The 16,224-nt window shown below is 43.5% G+C and overlaps 1 protein-coding gene across 1 annotated transcript; it reads left to right on the top strand.

Annotated features, from left to right (window-relative positions):
* The first annotated feature begins 8,994 nt into the window (after positions 1-8,994).
* Positions 8,995-12,578, top strand: LOC125102651 (HLA class II histocompatibility antigen, DM alpha chain). The gene is made up of 5 exons (XM_047734028.1): positions 8,995-9,180; positions 10,439-10,723; positions 11,305-11,583; positions 11,813-11,941; positions 12,312-12,578. Exons 1-5 carry the CDS (start codon positions 9,093-9,095, stop codon positions 12,314-12,316), a joined length of 786 nt encoding a protein of 261 aa, XP_047589984.1. The 5' UTR covers positions 8,995-9,092; the 3' UTR covers positions 12,317-12,578.
* The last annotated feature ends 3,646 nt before the right edge of the window (positions 12,579-16,224 follow it).

Raw genomic sequence — 16,224 nt, 5'->3', positions numbered from 1 at the left:
AATTGACTTTAAAAAATTTTGTCTAAGTTCATGGACCTCTGAATTTTGTGGTGAATGGACTGCAGGTTAAGAACGTTGTTCTGATTGAATGAGGAAGTGGGATTCTGCAGACAGGTATAAGGGAACAAAGGGGGAAAACTCACAGGTTGGTAACTATGAGTCATGACTGATCATGGAGAACATTTCTGTAATCTGGGGTAGAATACAGAGTATAGGAAACCTGAAAACCCAGGCCAAGTAATCCAGACTGAATACAGTAGAAAGAAGGGAGCTATTTAAGTTTTCAGAGAGGGGAAGTGAGAACTACCTTTATAGGGAAATTTATTTGGCGATAATGTGCACCATGGATTGGCTTTGGGGAGACTGGAAGTAGGTCGGCTAGGAATCTTAGCATGCATCCTCACATGAGATGAGAAGGAATAAAGTAATCACAGTCTCAGGACTAACTATGCTAAGAAGACAGCCCACGATCTTTCACTTCCTTGAAGGAGCCAGTCTTTTGCTGTCTTAGTGGCTTATGCATGCTCTTTCCTCCAAGGGAGCCATTCTTCCCACTCTGCCTGACTAACTCCTACTCACCCTTCAGACCCCATGTCACTATCACTAGGGTCCCCACTCCAGTTAATCTTATGGATCTCAGTTCTTTTCCTTCATAGTACTTTTTACATTTTGCTTTTATAGTTTTGTTTGTATACTTGTTTAATGTCTCTCTTTTCACTAGATTATAAGTTTGATGATGATATATGTCTGGTGTCTAGCATCCTGCCAGGCACATAGAGGGTGGTCACTTTGCTAGATAGATAAACAAACAAATGAACCTCTTTGAGGCACAGTTTTCTTGTTTATAGATGGAATAATAAATTCCAACCTTGTAGTTGATAGAAATGCCACGCCCAAATAAGGTAGTTAAAAGAATGAATGAATATGGCTGTGAAGAGATATATTAAGATGAGAATGAGGGTGGTGGGAGATGGATGACTAGGTTTGCTCTCTGAAATAGGAGGTGGAAAGGAGTAGGAAGAAAGTGTCAGTTGGCAAGGAACTTGGGAAGGACCTAGAATGGAATGGAAAGAAGGCGGAGAATGGTGGGTCACAGAGGGAAGGCAGTGGGAATGAAAGTATTCGCAGAGTAGCCCATAGGCATGCTTGCTAAGACCTACTGTTGGAGTATCTGTGTCAGAAGTGATTATCTATCATTCATCTAATGCTTGAAGGCTCTTCAGTCTCTCTTTCAACATCTTCAGTAACAACACATTCATCCAGGGAGTAGTCACTTGTTGGGGGCCTTCTTGGTGGATGCTAAACATGTAAAAAGAGAGAATAGGGCATGGTTCCTTAAGGGTCCCAGAGTGAGGGTGAGGTGATTATGAAGCACTTATATAAATCAAATAGTACAAGAAAAATGATGGTAATGGCCAGCACAGGGTGCTGTGGAAGCATACGGAGGAAGCTACTAATCTCTGTTCCAAGTCCCAAGGCTTCCTGAGGGAGATGAGATTTCATCTCAAAAGACATCTAGAAGTAGGTTAAATGGGATTCAGGTCGTTAAGGATCGTACTGAGGAAAGCAGATTACAATCATTGGAGGACTTTATACAAAAGTATTATTGATCAAATGTGCATAATAAAAAAATTCCTTTGGCAGCACTAGACAATAAGGAGGGAGACAGATCAAGAAAGAGAAAGTCGTAGGGGGCACCTGGGTGGCTTATTCGGTTAAGGATATGCCTTTGGCTCAGGTCATGATCCCAGAGTCTGCTTCTCCATCTGCCCCTGCCCTCCCCCGCTCATGCTCTCTCTCTCAGATAAATAAAATCTTAAAAAAAAAAAATAATAAGAGGGGTGCCCGGGTGGCTCAGTTGGTTAAGTGACTGCCTTCAGTTCAGGTCATGATCCTGGAGTCTGATCGAGTCCCGCATCTGGCTCCCAGCTTAGTGTGGAGTCTGCCTCTCCCTCTGACTCTCCCCCGCTCATGCTCTCTTTCTCACTCTCTCTCTTTCAAATAAGTAAATAAAATCTTTTTAAAAAAAGAATAAGAAAGTTGTAGTAATCCAGGAAAATGCAAACAAATCGATGAAGGCTTGAGCCAATGGGAATGGGAAGAAAAGAAAGGACAGATGCAAGAGATATTAACGAGGTAGAATTGATATGACTTGGTAAACAATTGGGTGAGAACGTTTGAGGAAGATGAAGTTGTCAAGGTTGGCTCATAGATTTGTAGCTCATAGATTTGACTGGTTGGATAGTCAAGTTATTTACTGAGGTCTTGAATATAGGAGCTGGAACTTGTTAGGAAGGGAGGGTGATGAGTTTAATTTTGTAGATTTTGAGACAGAGGTGCATTCAAGATAGTAATTGCTGAATTTAATTTTCTTATTAGAATTCATTGTTGAGCCATCAACAGTGGTTTATGAGACATAATGTAAAATGGCAAACTCACAGAGGCACCTGGGTAGCTCAGATGGTTAAGCATCTGCCTTGGCTCAGGTCATGATCTCCAGATCCTGGGATCAAGTCCTACATCGGGCTCCCTGCTCAGTTGGAAGTCTGCTTCTCCCTCTGCCTCTGCCTCTCCCCTCCACTCACTCATTTATTTCTCAAATGAAGAAATAAAATCCTTAAAAAAAAAAAGAAAACTTGGGATGCCTGGGTGGCTCAGTTGTTAAATGTCTGCCTTTTGCTTAGGTCATGATCCCAGGGTCCTGGGATGGAGCCCTGCATCGAGCTCCCTGCTGCTCGGCAGGAAGCCTGCTTCTCCCTCTCCCACTCCCCCAGCTTGTGTTCCCTCTCTCGCTGTCTCTCTCTGCCAAATAAATAAATAAATCTAAAAAAAAAACCAGAAAAAAGAAAACTCGCCGATACTTTCGAAATGCATGCAATTTGGAAACCATAAGACACTGTTTTTCATTTAAAATTTAGACATTTTTGAGATAATTGGGGAAAAATGAACATAGGTTGATTTAAATGAAGTTAAACAATTGTTTTTAATTTTGTTGACTGTGGTGATAATATTGTATTATGTAAAAAAAAAGTTATTATCTTAGAAATATAATAACAGAATTTGTTTAAAATAACCCAGAAAAGAAAAAAAAAAAAAGATGTAGAACAGAATAGATGAAAAAAAAGGAAGAATTTTAGACGATTGATAAGTATTTAAACTTATGAGAGTACATGAGGAGTTGTTAGATTCTTCTCTTTTATGTATGTTTGAAATTTTTAAAAGTTTTTATTTATTTATTTTAGAGATAGAGTGATAGTGGGGGGAAGAGCAGAGGGAGAAGGACAAGCAGACTCCACACTGAGCTCAGAGCCTGACACAGGACTCCATCCTACAACCCTGAGATCATGACCTAAGCCGAAATCAAGACATGGATGCTTAACCAACTGAGCCACTCAGACGTCCTTGTTTGAAATTTCTCATAGTAAAATTTAAAATAGAACTTCTTTTAGTCATACATCCAAAGGGAATCAGTTAGTGGAATGTAAATATTTTTATTATTAATAAATCAACATTGAATTGTATTATGAGTATGTTTTGAATTTGTGGCAAGACTTGTGATAGATCAGAGATCATCAAGTAGAAGACATATTACCCAGGCAGTTAGTTGGGAAATGCTGTCTGAGCATTAATACACAGATTTAAACCTCATGTTTATGTCTCAGATGGTCTCATGCAATTGTCCAGAATGCTGTATGTTGAAGATAGCTGTGGGTTCATGACGATTCTCCCATCTCTGGAAATAATTCTGATACATAGCGGTGATATTGTGCTTGGCCACAGCTAATTGATCCAGAAATACACACTAATACAAGCTGAGTCAGTCAGATTGTCTCTCCCAGCAAAATGAAACTTGAAAGATGAAAGCTGGAGGACTTTAAAGGTGAGGCATAATTAACAGCAGCTCAACGCTTGCTGCTAAGGCCTGTGAGGCTCCCCTTCCTGAGGCTAGCTTATTCCACTCTTCCTTTGATTTCACGAACTAGCTCAGTATCCTTCCAGTAAATTGCCATTTAAAAAGTTAAGTTACCCAGAATTGGTTTCTACTGTCTACATCTCCAAGAACTTTATTCAATAAAATAAATGGTTACATTATAAAATTATTATGTAAATGTATTTGGTATCTTATTACCTCTGTGAGGAAATAAATTTAAAAATAGAACACTGCTACTATCAAATTTACGTTTGAAAAAATTTCTTGAGGGACACTTTTGTGGAGAATACGGTTTGAGGACTGCTGTGGAGGTCAAGAGGAGAGGCCTAAAGGCAGCTGGGTGTCTGGGTGGAATGGAGCTCAGGATCTGAGCTCAAGGGGTAAATTTGGAAGACATCAGCAAATAGGTGGCAGCTGAAGGCTTGCCATCCAGGACAAATGTAGTGTAAGAAGAGAAAAGCCTGAGGACAAAACTCCAGGGAACACCCACTTTTAAGAAAGGAGTCCACATACCAGACATAGAAGAGGACACCAGAGAAGTGGGAGGAAAAACTAGGAGAGAGTGCCATTCAGAATGCCAAAAAATAGGCCATTTTAAGAAGGAGGGCATGGCCAACAGTGTCAAATGTTGCAAAGAGTCCATTTGATTTAACTACACAAAAATATTGGCGAACAGTCTCATGGTTGAGAGTTTTGGGTTAAATGGTAAGTATAAAATTAGAAATATGGGAACCCATACCTTTTTCAGGAAATTTGGCCTTCTAGGAAAAATAAATGGGGCAGTACTAGTCAGGGATGGGAGAGCTGTGTTAGAAAGCCGTGGCTTACTGGATTTAGAGGTGCTATTATTTTCAGGGACATTCCTATCTAATGACCAAAATAGACAGTGAGTTACTGGGATACAGAACAGGTTACCTTGCTCCTTTCACGCACAATTACTGCTTCCCCAAACTAATTAGAGACTCTTTTTTGAGGTATCTGTTACAGAACTTGTTGAAGAGTCCTGATAGGAAGAAGGATTGCATAGAGGGAAGGGTAGTCCTAACTTGTTACTATTTACACTGGGAGAGAAAAGAGTTAACCACACCTCACCAGAGTCTTGAGGATAGGTAGTTATATATCTGATCACCCTGATCTTGTCCACACTCTAATCTGTGGAGCACTTGGACCCTTTTGTCTCTTTCCTCCCACCCAGCGTAGCTGCAGTGTCTGCTACCTGTTCCTAGCCTTCCCACAACCTAGTCTTCTTCCTCTTGTTTCCCCTGAGGCCTCCTTTCAAACAAACTGTCCTTTCTGGGCCACAATGTCTTCATTAACCCCTTGCTACCCCCAAGGAGGGAATGGAGCACTTCTTTGGTTTATTTTGAGTCCCCCATCCCAATATTGACCACACACAGAGAACGGTGTTCAGAAAACTATGGTATGGAGCATAATCCAGCCCACCATCTTTTATGTGACTGGAGAACTAAGAAAAATGGTTACATTTTTAAATGGTTGGAAGAAAAGCAAAAGCAGAATGCTGTCATGAAAATGATATGAAATTTACATTTCAGCGTCCATAAGTAAAAAAGAAGTTTAAGAGCTCAACTCCAGGAAACATCACCATTTAAAGGTAAATGAGGGGCGCCTGGGTGGCTCAGTGGGTTAAAGCCTCTGCCTTTGGCTCAGGTCACGATCCCAGGGAACTGGGATCAGCCCCGCATCGGGCTCTCCGCTCAGCGGGGAGCCTGCTTCCCCCCCGCCCACCCCCCTGCCCGCCTCTCTGCCTACTTGTGATCTCTGTGTCAAATAAATAAATAAAATCTTTAAAGAAAAAAGAGTAAATGAAAGGAAGTGGTCCACGAAGGAGACTGAGAAGGAGATGCCCAAGAAGTGGGAGGAAAAGCAGGGAGGAAACCTGCACAGCCATGCTCTTTCACTGACATGTGGCCTGTGGCGGTTTTTCTGTGGCAGCTGAATACACAAGACAGAAACAAGCCTGAAGCAGTCACTATCTGGTCCTTAACAGAAGTTTGCCCACCCCTGGTTTAGACTAAACGGAGCTATGTGCTCTATGTCTCCCCCTATAGTCCTGGTGATGTCATAAACTTCCTTTCTCCTTCCCTCCAAGGGGAATCTTCCCACGGCAGGAACTGCTGATGGGTGAGTCCACAAAGAGTGGGACTTTGGGAAAATGTTGTTTTTTGGAGTGTAGCACAATGATTTCCAGACCCTACCCCAGCCTTGGCGCTCCGCCTGCCCCCACCACATACACTCGCGTGTGTGTTCACACATCAGTGTTTCAGAATATCCAGGAGGTCATGGGGTTGTTTTTAGGTTTGGCTATTATTTGCTGTTATTTATTTTTCAAAAGGGACTATGGATTTTGAAAGTCTGAGAAATACTGAGGGACCATAACCACATAGATTAATTTCTAAGATTACTTAATTGCCACATTAGATGTTTCTCACTGCCTCTTCCCCCACCCCTTCTGTCTCTCTCTCTTTTTTCTTCTCTATTAGACTTCCAGCATATACAATGACAGTTTCTTCCTCACCTCCCACTTGCTTCTTAGCCCACCACAATCTGGAGTCAACTCCCACTGCAACACTGAAACTGCTCTCAATACATTTGTCAACCATTTCATAATTACCAAATCTAAGGACACGTCTAGTCCTTCCTTGACTTCTGGATAACATTTAATAATGCTGACCTTGTCCTTCTTCATGGAAAACCTCTGCTTCTCTGAATCTACTTCTTCCTTGTTCTTCTCTTAGCTCTCATAACTATCTGGATGGTCCTGGTGTTATTAGAGTCCTACAAATTAGTTCATGTCCTTGTACTGGTTATTTGCTGGTGTCAGTACCACTCTTGCTCTCCTATACTGTGTTCTGGACTGCTCGGCCTAGGCATCTGTAAGGTATGTAACTCCCCTGGCTTCCCAGCCAGTTGGCTTCCTGTTAGGTTTTCGCAGTAGGAGGCACTGGCGGGAGATAAGGCAGAGAAACCAAGAAGCTTCTTGCTTTAGTTTCTAACAGAGTGGCAGTGGCTGGTAGATATGGTAGCAGCGAGAATGGGGGATTCTGGACTCCAACCTCCTAGGTAGAAAAAGCAGCTTCTCCATGATCCAGCCTTGAAGAAGATGGAACCTTTTCAGCAGAGCCAGAACCAGCTATGATGGTGTCTGTCCCAGGACAGCAGCAGGTGTAGACAGGGATTCCGTGTCAGGGGCAATAGGAGCTTCCGATTCCTAGGCATTCCTCTTTCCTATTTGTGTCTTCAGACACATGTTTTTTTCCTTTTGCACTTCCTGCCCTTTTAACACCATTGTAACCAATTTTCTGTATGAAATTCCCTCAGTCGGGAAGATCTAGAGTGGTTCTATGTTCCCGACTAGATCCTGGATGCTAACTGTCCACCGCTTCTGTTTCAACATCTATGGTGATGACTCCCAAATTGAGTTTTTTTAGCCCATACCCAAGATCCATACCCATACACCTCACGTCTCCTGTGTGGCTCTTCCACTGGCCTCTCAGATTCAACATTTTTTTTTTTTTTAAGATTTTATTTATTTATTTGACAGAGAGAGATCACAAGTAGTCAGAGGCAGGCAGAGAGAGAGAGGAGGAAGCAGGCTTCCTGCCAAGCAGATAGCCCGATGCGGGACTTGATCCCAAGACCCTGAGATCATGACCTGAGCTGAAGGCAGAGGCTTAATCCACTGAGCCACCCAGGCGCCCCGGATTCAACATTTTCAACACTGACTCATTCTCTTCTTCATCAAATCTGCTTCCATGACATTTTTTTCTATTTTAGTGTAGTCCGTTACTGACAGCCCATTCAGCCACCCAATCTAGAAATCTTAATGTTAGTCTTGACCCTCCACTGGGCTAATCAGTAGCCAAGCCCTTTAGAGTCAACCTCCTAATTATCTCAACATTCTGTTCCATCTCCTCTGCTCATGACTTAATTCAGGCTCTTATTATTTCTCACCTAAATTATTGCTATATTGCTAAAAAAGAGTGGTGTGTGGGTATGTGTGACTTTTTATTTTGATGCAATATACTATAGACTCTGACCAGCAGTTTTAGTTCAATTTTTTCCAAGCTCCAGTCCATCCTTTGAAATGTCAGACCAATTTTTCTAAAATTTAAAATAAGTGAGTTACTCCTTAGTTTTAATATCTATAAAAGCCAGACCCTCTTTGCAGTAAAACACGGCCTATGTGATCTGGTTCTTGCTTAAATTTCTAGCTCATCTTGACATTCCCCCCCCCATTACCAAACAGGGACACAATCAGTAGCCTCTACACCATTCATGTGCAACCACACAGAGGTCTCCAAGAGAAGGAGCTCTGAGTGTCTCTGACCTTCAGGTATTTGTCTGCCCCTTACCCCAGAATGCTTTTCTCTTCCTTCATGTTCTGCTGGTCAAATTGTTTTTTTTTTTTCCAAATTGTTTTTCTTTCAAGATTCTTAGAAGCCTTCACTATGCTCCACCTATTCCTCCACCCTCATTAAGTTACTACTTTCAAAACACTTGGCACATTCTTGTTTGAATACATTCCATTGTTGTGTAATGATTTACTCATTGTCCCCCCCTCCCCCCCACTAGACTTTAAGGTCTTTGAAGGCAGGAATACCCTTTATTCATCTTTGTATTTCTAGGCCTGGACCCAATACTAGCACTTATTAAATTTTCCATGTATTTCTGCCGAATGAATTAGAGCTAATGCCTGAGGAATACCTCTCAGAGAGAGAAAGAGCAGGAGCGGGGGCTGCAGGGAGGAGGAGGCGGGGTCTGAAGAGCCCTGGAGTTTGCTGTGGGAAGAGGAGCGTCCCCACTGCAGCGTTCCGCCAGGAGGTGGTGCTGTTCTGAAGAGGCCATTACCTAGGTTACAGGAGGAAGCCTACAGCTGGGTACTGAAGAGGGATTCCCAGCAGGAAGCAGACGTCCTTCCATTGTCTTCCTTGCCCAGTGAAGAGCCAAGTCTTGAGGAGGTTGCTCGCACCGTGTCTCTCCCCAGCAACTGATGATGTTAAACCCTCCGCTTCTGTGATTGGTTTAGCCAAATGATAAGGGCAACTATTGGAAGCAGCTGGCGGAACATGATCTGGGGAAGGAGTTTGGGGCCCTGGGTCAGCTGGTTGGTAGCTCTGAGCCCACGGTGTGGTGTGAAGCTATGGATCATGAGCGGAGGCGGGGAACTGCACTGCTAAGGCTGTTACACCTGCTGTGGCTGCTGCCCTACTCCCGGACCGCCCCTGAAGGTATGACAGTACCTCTCATTTACTCCAGTCCCGACAGGTTAGAGCCTAGAGAGGCACCCATAGCATTTGAAACCTTCTTTGCATTTGAAGCCTTGTACTTTGTAAGTGGCCGGAAGTACTCTGAAGTAGTGGGAACAATAGCAGAACTGGGAAAGAGATCAGCTACGGATGGATGGCAAACAATATCACTTAAGCCCACTTAAGACAATCTCTTGAAACAGAGATTTATTATATCCATTTTACAGATGGGAAAAAAATTGAGACTCAGAGGCTCTAAGTAACTAATGGTCAAGTTCACACAGCTGGAAGGGGGCAGAGCTGGGATTTGAACAAAGCAAATGTTATTTCACTGTCCTATTTAGTTGTCTACTCTGCACTGTTATCAACTCTGTGGTTCTTGGAAAGTCTCTTAACTTTATTGGTCCTTCGTTTCCTTCTTTGTAAAGGACAGGAATGAATGGAAGGATAATCTGGAAGATCCCTTTTCCTCCATGTATCTATTATTCTAGGTATTGAGTACTGGGTAGAAAGTTTCCTGCTAGTGTGTGTGTGTGGGGGGGAGATTCTTGCCGGGAGTTTTAAAGAATAGAGATTATTTCCTGCAACTTTGGGTCCCCCAGTCCTGTCATTGCAGGAGCAATGAAAACGTGAAGACGTTTTCAGAGAGGTTTGGTGCTAATGAAGTGTCTAAAGAAATGCCTGGAGATTGTTTTTTTCAACTTACCATTGTTGTCTGTGGGTAAGATGGGCAGTGTCATCTGTGGCTTGGGGAGGCCATGACCATTCCTTTACCCTCCCTTCTAAGACTGGAGAACCCATCCAAGGCCTTCATAAGTCAGTACGGTGGCCTTCTGGGAATTAGACAAAGGTATCTTTTTTTGGGAGGATGCAGCCCTTGCCAGGATGTCTGGCTTGGTGAGCAGAGGGAAGGCGAGATTTCAATTTCCAAATACTTCCTTGGCCAGATACCTCTGTGCAGCACACACACACGAAACCAACACTGGGACTCCGAATCTGTCACTTTAGACAGTAGACTTTTTTTACTTTTTAGGACTTTAGACAGTTGGCTTTTCCATGGGCCGGGGAAGCTTGGAGACATGCTGTAATGTCCTCTTCTCCCCCTGGGAGGGAGAACCTAAATAATAGACACAAGGAAGGGTTACACCCCAACTCTACTGCCTGCAGCAGGCTGTGCTATTTTCTAAGCTAAAGAGGAGAAGGAGAACCCCTTCCCTGACCCGGCCTGTCTCCTCTGCAGGTCCTACTCCAGCGTGGCGGGATGAACTGCAAAACCACACGTTCCAGCACACAATGTACTGCCAGAACTGGAGTCCCAGCATCGGCCTCTCAGAAGCCTATGACGGGGACCAGCTCTTCTCCTTTGACTTTTCCCAGAACACCCGAGTGCCTCGCCTGCCTGAATTTGCTGACTGGGCTCAGAAGCCAGGAGATACTTCCACCATTTTCTTTGACAAAACGTTCTGCCAGTCTATGATCCAGGAAATAGGACCACAACTCGAAGGGCAAATCCCTGTGTCTAGAGGTCAGGGGTGTTTCTGGGGGTGGAGGGAAGGGCTACACCCTTAACCTCCTCTACCTGTATGCTGAATTCTTCCCTTTCACACCAGCCGCCTCATCTAATGCCTTCTGGGTCTCTCTGCGCCACCTATGGTCTGCACTGTTTTCGTTGTGGGACAAAGCCATGTGCCTAGGACATAGGAGGTGTTTAGAACTATTTGTTTTGAACTTGATGAATGCAACAGGACCAATTGATGTCTGCTGAATATTGATTAGAGCTTGTGTTGCTATGCTCAGTAGGATGGAAGGGGAGAAAGGAAGTATCTGGTGATGTGCCTGTGTTTCAGTAAGAAGACAGTATGTGATTAGAAGCCCATGTGAGGTCTAGACAGGAAGCCCTGCAGGAAGTCAGGGTGAAGGGTCCCAGAGTGGCCTGGGTCTGGCCCTGCCTCTAGGTTCAGGTCTGGTTCTTGCCTGGAAGAAGGCCACCCTCAGAGCCCCAGCTCCTTCCTCATCTCTTCTCCCAAATCTGCCCTCGCCTCTGTATGCCATGCCCCTTCCAAACTCAGGTACCATCTAAACTCGTTGCCTTGATCCTCCCACCAGGGTTTCCTATTGTTGATGTGTTCACGCTGAAGCCCCTGGAGTTTGGCAAGCCCAACACGCTGGTCTGTTTTATCAGTAATCTCTTCCCACCCACGTTGACGGTGAACTGGCGGCATCACTTGGACCCTGTGGAAGGAATCGGGCCCACTTTTGTGTCCGCGGTTGATGAACTCAGCTTCCAGGCCTTTTCTTACTTAAACTTCACACCAGCACCCTCTGATCTTTTCTCCTGCATCGTGACTCACGAGATTGACAACCACACGGCAGTTGCCTATTGGGGTGAGAACTTTGTCCTCGGACGCCTGCTTCCTTTGGGGGGAGAAAAAGGATAGACCCATGGGAGGGCCTTTTCTCTACTTGGGCTTCATTGAAGTCTATTCTCACTCTGGGCAACTTCAATTTTTCATGCCTCAGTTTCTCCTGTTTTATCCCAGACACCATTTAATTCCCCTGGGTGGGGGGCTCACTGACCAAGTCTCCAGGCTGAACTGCTCCCCGTTTTCTCCAGTGCCTCATAATGCGCTGCCCTCTGATCTTCTGGAGAATGTGCTGTGTGGTGTGGCCTTTGGCCTGGGTGTGCTGGGCATCATTGTTGGCTTAGTCCTCATCATCTACTTCCGGAAGCCTTGCTCATGTGGTACGTTGGGGTGTCTGGAGTGTGTGGGTGAACCGTGGGGACCACATACAGTGGGGCATGTGGGGGGCATGCCTGGGGTCATCCTGTGGTATGGGAAGGCCTTTGGATGCAGAGGCCTGAATCAGGCACCATGGAGACACCCTTCTGGTTGGGGTCCCCGTTATGCACACATGCAGTTATGGGATCACGGGCGTGGCTTTGAGTGGGAGAGGAGTGATATGGGGGAGCTGTAGGAGGGATGCCTGGAGATGACTTGGGGCCAAGGAGAGATCAAGTTCTCCAGGACATGTGGCAGACAGGGAGGGGAGGGACCTATAGGAAGGAGGGGAAATCCCCCTGATGGCTTCCCTCCATCCCTCTCTCTCCTCAGATTGATTCTTCCTGACCAGAGACTGGTGCTAGCAGTGTCGACCTTGCATGCATCAACCTTGCATGCATCGGGAGCTCAGGTTTCCCGCATCGCTCCTCAGGGCAGGAGTTCCTGGGACTGCCCCAAGGGTGTGCGCATGCGCATTTGTGCAGGTTTCTCAGTTGGGGGCTCTGCTGTCCCCGGGCTTGCACCCAGGGAAACCCAGAGTGGCTTTTCTATCAGGACCACATCCCTTCCCACTTCAGGGCAATAAATCTTATTTCTTAATATTGCGTGGGTTGTCATTTCAAATCCAACATGCCTTAACCTGAACGCGGCTTGCCCTTGTTGGGGAGGAAAATGGGAAAATCCCTAACGCCTCCCTGACTCCTGTTCCCTGGTCTCACTCAGCACCACACCACCGTATGAATGGCTTTCACTCCTAACAGTTTGTGCAGAATACGTGAAAAAGAGGGCAGGTCTACTTTCTAATAATCTGCTCACAAAATGGTGGAGGAGGCTGATTGCGGATTTTTTTTTTTTTTTTTTCTTTTCATTTTGCTGTCTGTGGAAATGTTTATGGCTAGTAGAGGCTGCCTTGAGAAATATGTAACTCCTTTCAACCTTCACCATCGGGGAAACCAGGAACTCAGGAGTGGGAAAAAATGAGCTTTCAAATGCTGTTCTAACTCAGTCCTCTCGGTTCTGTGAAAACAGTGTATTCAAGCTCCTGAAGCGAAGTGAGAACAGCCTGGAAGGGCCCACAATTCACGTGTTCCTCCAAAGGACTTGTTGTTGGGCTGTAGTGGATTATTCAAGGAGAACCCGCGGTGGTGTGCCCTGAGCAGAAGCGAGGGTAGGGGTCACCTGACTACTTCTGGTAAACTACTTTGCATATGCGTTGTGTCTTGCCTTCCAGAGGGTTTGGGAATTGCTTTGGAGGAGGGGGTGGTGTTCAAGTTAAGAGTGAAATATTTTGGTATTGGTGAGAGAGCCTCTGTTCTTCACATTGTACCAGAATCTAATCTAAGGGGAAAGATCAAGTTCCCAGGAGTTGGCACCTCCTCTAAACCATCTCATTTCTAATAGCAGCAGGCTTCCTGCTTAATAGTATCCTCTCAGGAACCAGACTGCTGTGGATTCAATTGGAACTGTCAAATTTTAGCTGTGTGCCCTTGGGCAAGTTACTTAACCACTCTGTGTCTTGATATTATTTTCTGCAAAAGGATAATGATAATAAAGATGTTCACCTAAATAGGGTTGTTGTGAACCTAAATAAGTTAATTTCTGTAGAATGCTTAAAACAGTATTTGGCACACGGAAAGCTGATCAATACTTAAGCAAGAATTTCCACAGGGGAACTTTAGTGGCATCACTGATTTCTTTCTCTTTTCTGGAACCCACTTTGAATCTACATTCAAGTATTGTATTTTCTTCCTTTGAGATATTTTTCTTTTTCTTTTCTCTTTACTATTCTACAGCTCTCTCTCCACTTTGTAGTTCTTCCTGATTTCTATCTTTCTCCAGCTTATCCAGAAATTTCCTGCCAGTCATGTCTTCAGACTGCTTTTAGACAGATCTTAGACAAGTCACATCCCCTCTATGGACCTCAAATTCCACACCTATAAAATGATGAGCTTACATTAGATGCTCTCTGATTAGACATCTATGATACTGTCACTTGCAATGCTGGAGAAACACTGAAGAGCCTCTCCAGTCTGGCATCCCCCTTCCCAGCAGGTATCCTGTTCTGGAAAGAATCTGGTTTCACCACTCTTCCTTGACCGAATACTGTGCCCTTTAGGCTTCCTCTCACTGGAATGCCTTCTCTATTCTGCTCCTCTTGTTCCCATCTTATTCAATACTATAGATCCAACCTAAGTTTGACTTCTTCTATGAATCTAACTAACACTAATCCTGCAGTCTTTTTTTTTTTTTTAAGTTTACTTAAGTAAATTTAAGTAATTCCTATACCCAGCATGGGGTTCAAACTCATGGCCCCTAGATCAAGTGTTTCATGCTCTGAGGATTGAGCTAGCCAGGTGCCCCTCCTGCAACCTTAACTGATCTTTATTGAGCTCTTCTAAGATTTAATGTACTTCCGCTTTGACAGACTTTGCTCTCTAGGATATGCTGTCTTATTTCATATGCTAATTTTTCTCACCCAACTAGTTTGTAATTTATGTAATTCAAGGATTATAAACAGTTTATCCTCCTATCAACAGAGCAAGGTGGGTCTCATTTGCCTTTGTCATCACCAACGCTTGAAATTATTTGACTTTCAAATGTTGGCAATATGGTGGCAGTGAAGTGGTATCTCGTTTTAATTTGCCTTCCTCATGTTACCACTGAAGTTGGGGATTTTTCATAGGTTTCTTGCTTTGTGACTTGTTGATTCATATCTTTTGTCTATTTAAAAAAAATGCATTTTCTTGTCTTTTTCTTGTGAATTTGTGGGGATTTCTTATATAGTCTATGTAACAATTGTATGTCAGTATAAATATTGCAAATGCCTTCTTCCAGTTTGCTACTCACCAGTTAAATTTCCTCTCCTGTATATGTTCCTCTCCTGAATAGAATTATTTAATTCTGACAGTCAGAACCCTCATGGTTTGTGCTTTTATGATCTTAAGAAATCCTTTCCAACCCCAAGGCAGTGAAGTTACAATTTTTGTTGGAATATAAAGTGATAAAATGATGCTCAATTTTCTCAACTAGAATATTTTAGAAGTTTTTTGACAAATTTCAATATAGAAAGCTTGAGGGATACAGAAGTTATAGGGAAATAGTCAAACATCTGCTAATTACCTTTAGTTACTAACTCACAAAATTAAAATCACATATTTTATTACATACTATATTAATGTAGGGATATTGCTATTTCCACTCACATTTCATAAGACAAATTTATTTTTTTTAAAAGATTTATTTATTTATTTTAGAGAGAGAGGGAAAGAGAGTGTGCAGAGGTTCAAGAGGGCTCAGGGGGGACGGGCAGAGAGAGAGAGAATCCTAAGCAGATTCTACACTTGGCACAGAGCCCCACATACATAGGGGCTAGATCTCATCATCCTGAGACCACAACCTGAGCAGAAACCCAGAATCAGCTGCTCAACCGACTGTACCACCCAGGCACTCCAAACAAATTTATTTTTATTCTTCTCATGTATTTTTTGATTATGCAAATGACTTCCAAATTTATTTACTTATTTTTAAATAAATCAATCTATTTAAACTAAAATAAACACCAAAATCATTTCATTAATTTCTTCCCTGACCCCCACAGCCACCAATCTGTTCTCCATATCTATGAAATCTTTTTTTCTATTTTGATTTTTAATGTTTTTTAGATTTTGCATAAAAGAGAGATTCCATGTTTCTGTCTTTCTCTGTTTGATTTATTTCACTTCCTATAATGCCCTTGAGATCCATTCATGTTGCCAGAAAGGGAAGGATTTCCTATTTTTTTAAACAGTTGAATAACATTTCATTGTTGTGTGTGTTATATGTGTCCAGCCATATGGATATGTTATCCATCCAGCCATTAATGGACACTTAGTTTGTTTCCATGGTTTGGGTATTGTGAACAATGCTGAATGAACATGGGGGTACATATATCTTTTTGAGTGAGTGTTTTCATTTTCTTTGGGTAAATACCCAGGAGTGGAATTGCAAGATCATATGGTAGCTCTATTTTCAATTTTTTTGAGGAGACTCCATACTGTTACTGACTGTTCGTGTGGTCTGTAGGTAGGACTGTAAATTGGTGCAGCCACTATAGGAAACAGTGTGGACTGGATGCCTGGGTGACCCAGTCGGTTAAGCGTCTGCCTTTGGTTGAAGTCATGACCCCCCGGGGGGCCTGGGATCAAGTCCTGCATTAGGCTCCCTGCTCAGTGAGGAGCCTGCTTCTCCCTCTGCTTGCCGCTCCTTC

Source organism: Lutra lutra, chromosome 6 (assembly GCF_902655055.1).
Source record: "Lutra lutra chromosome 6, mLutLut1.2, whole genome shotgun sequence".
In the NCBI taxonomy this organism is placed as follows: Eukaryota; Metazoa; Chordata; class Mammalia; order Carnivora; family Mustelidae; genus Lutra; species Lutra lutra.
This window is presented reverse-complemented; position numbering and strand designations above follow the sequence as displayed.

Excerpts from the sequence above, each read along its gene's own strand:
- LOC125102651 (XM_047734028.1), top strand. The coding sequence starts at position 9,093 with ATGGATCATGAGCGGAGGCGGGGAACTGCACTGCTAAGGCTGTTACAC. Across the intron at positions 10,724-11,304 it reads GCAAATCCCTGTGTCTAGAG|GGTTTCCTATTGTTGATGTG; the intron begins GTCAGGGGTGTT and ends TCCTCCCACCAG. Across the intron at positions 11,584-11,812 it reads CACGGCAGTTGCCTATTGGG|TGCCTCATAATGCGCTGCCC; the intron begins GTGAGAACTTTG and ends CGTTTTCTCCAG.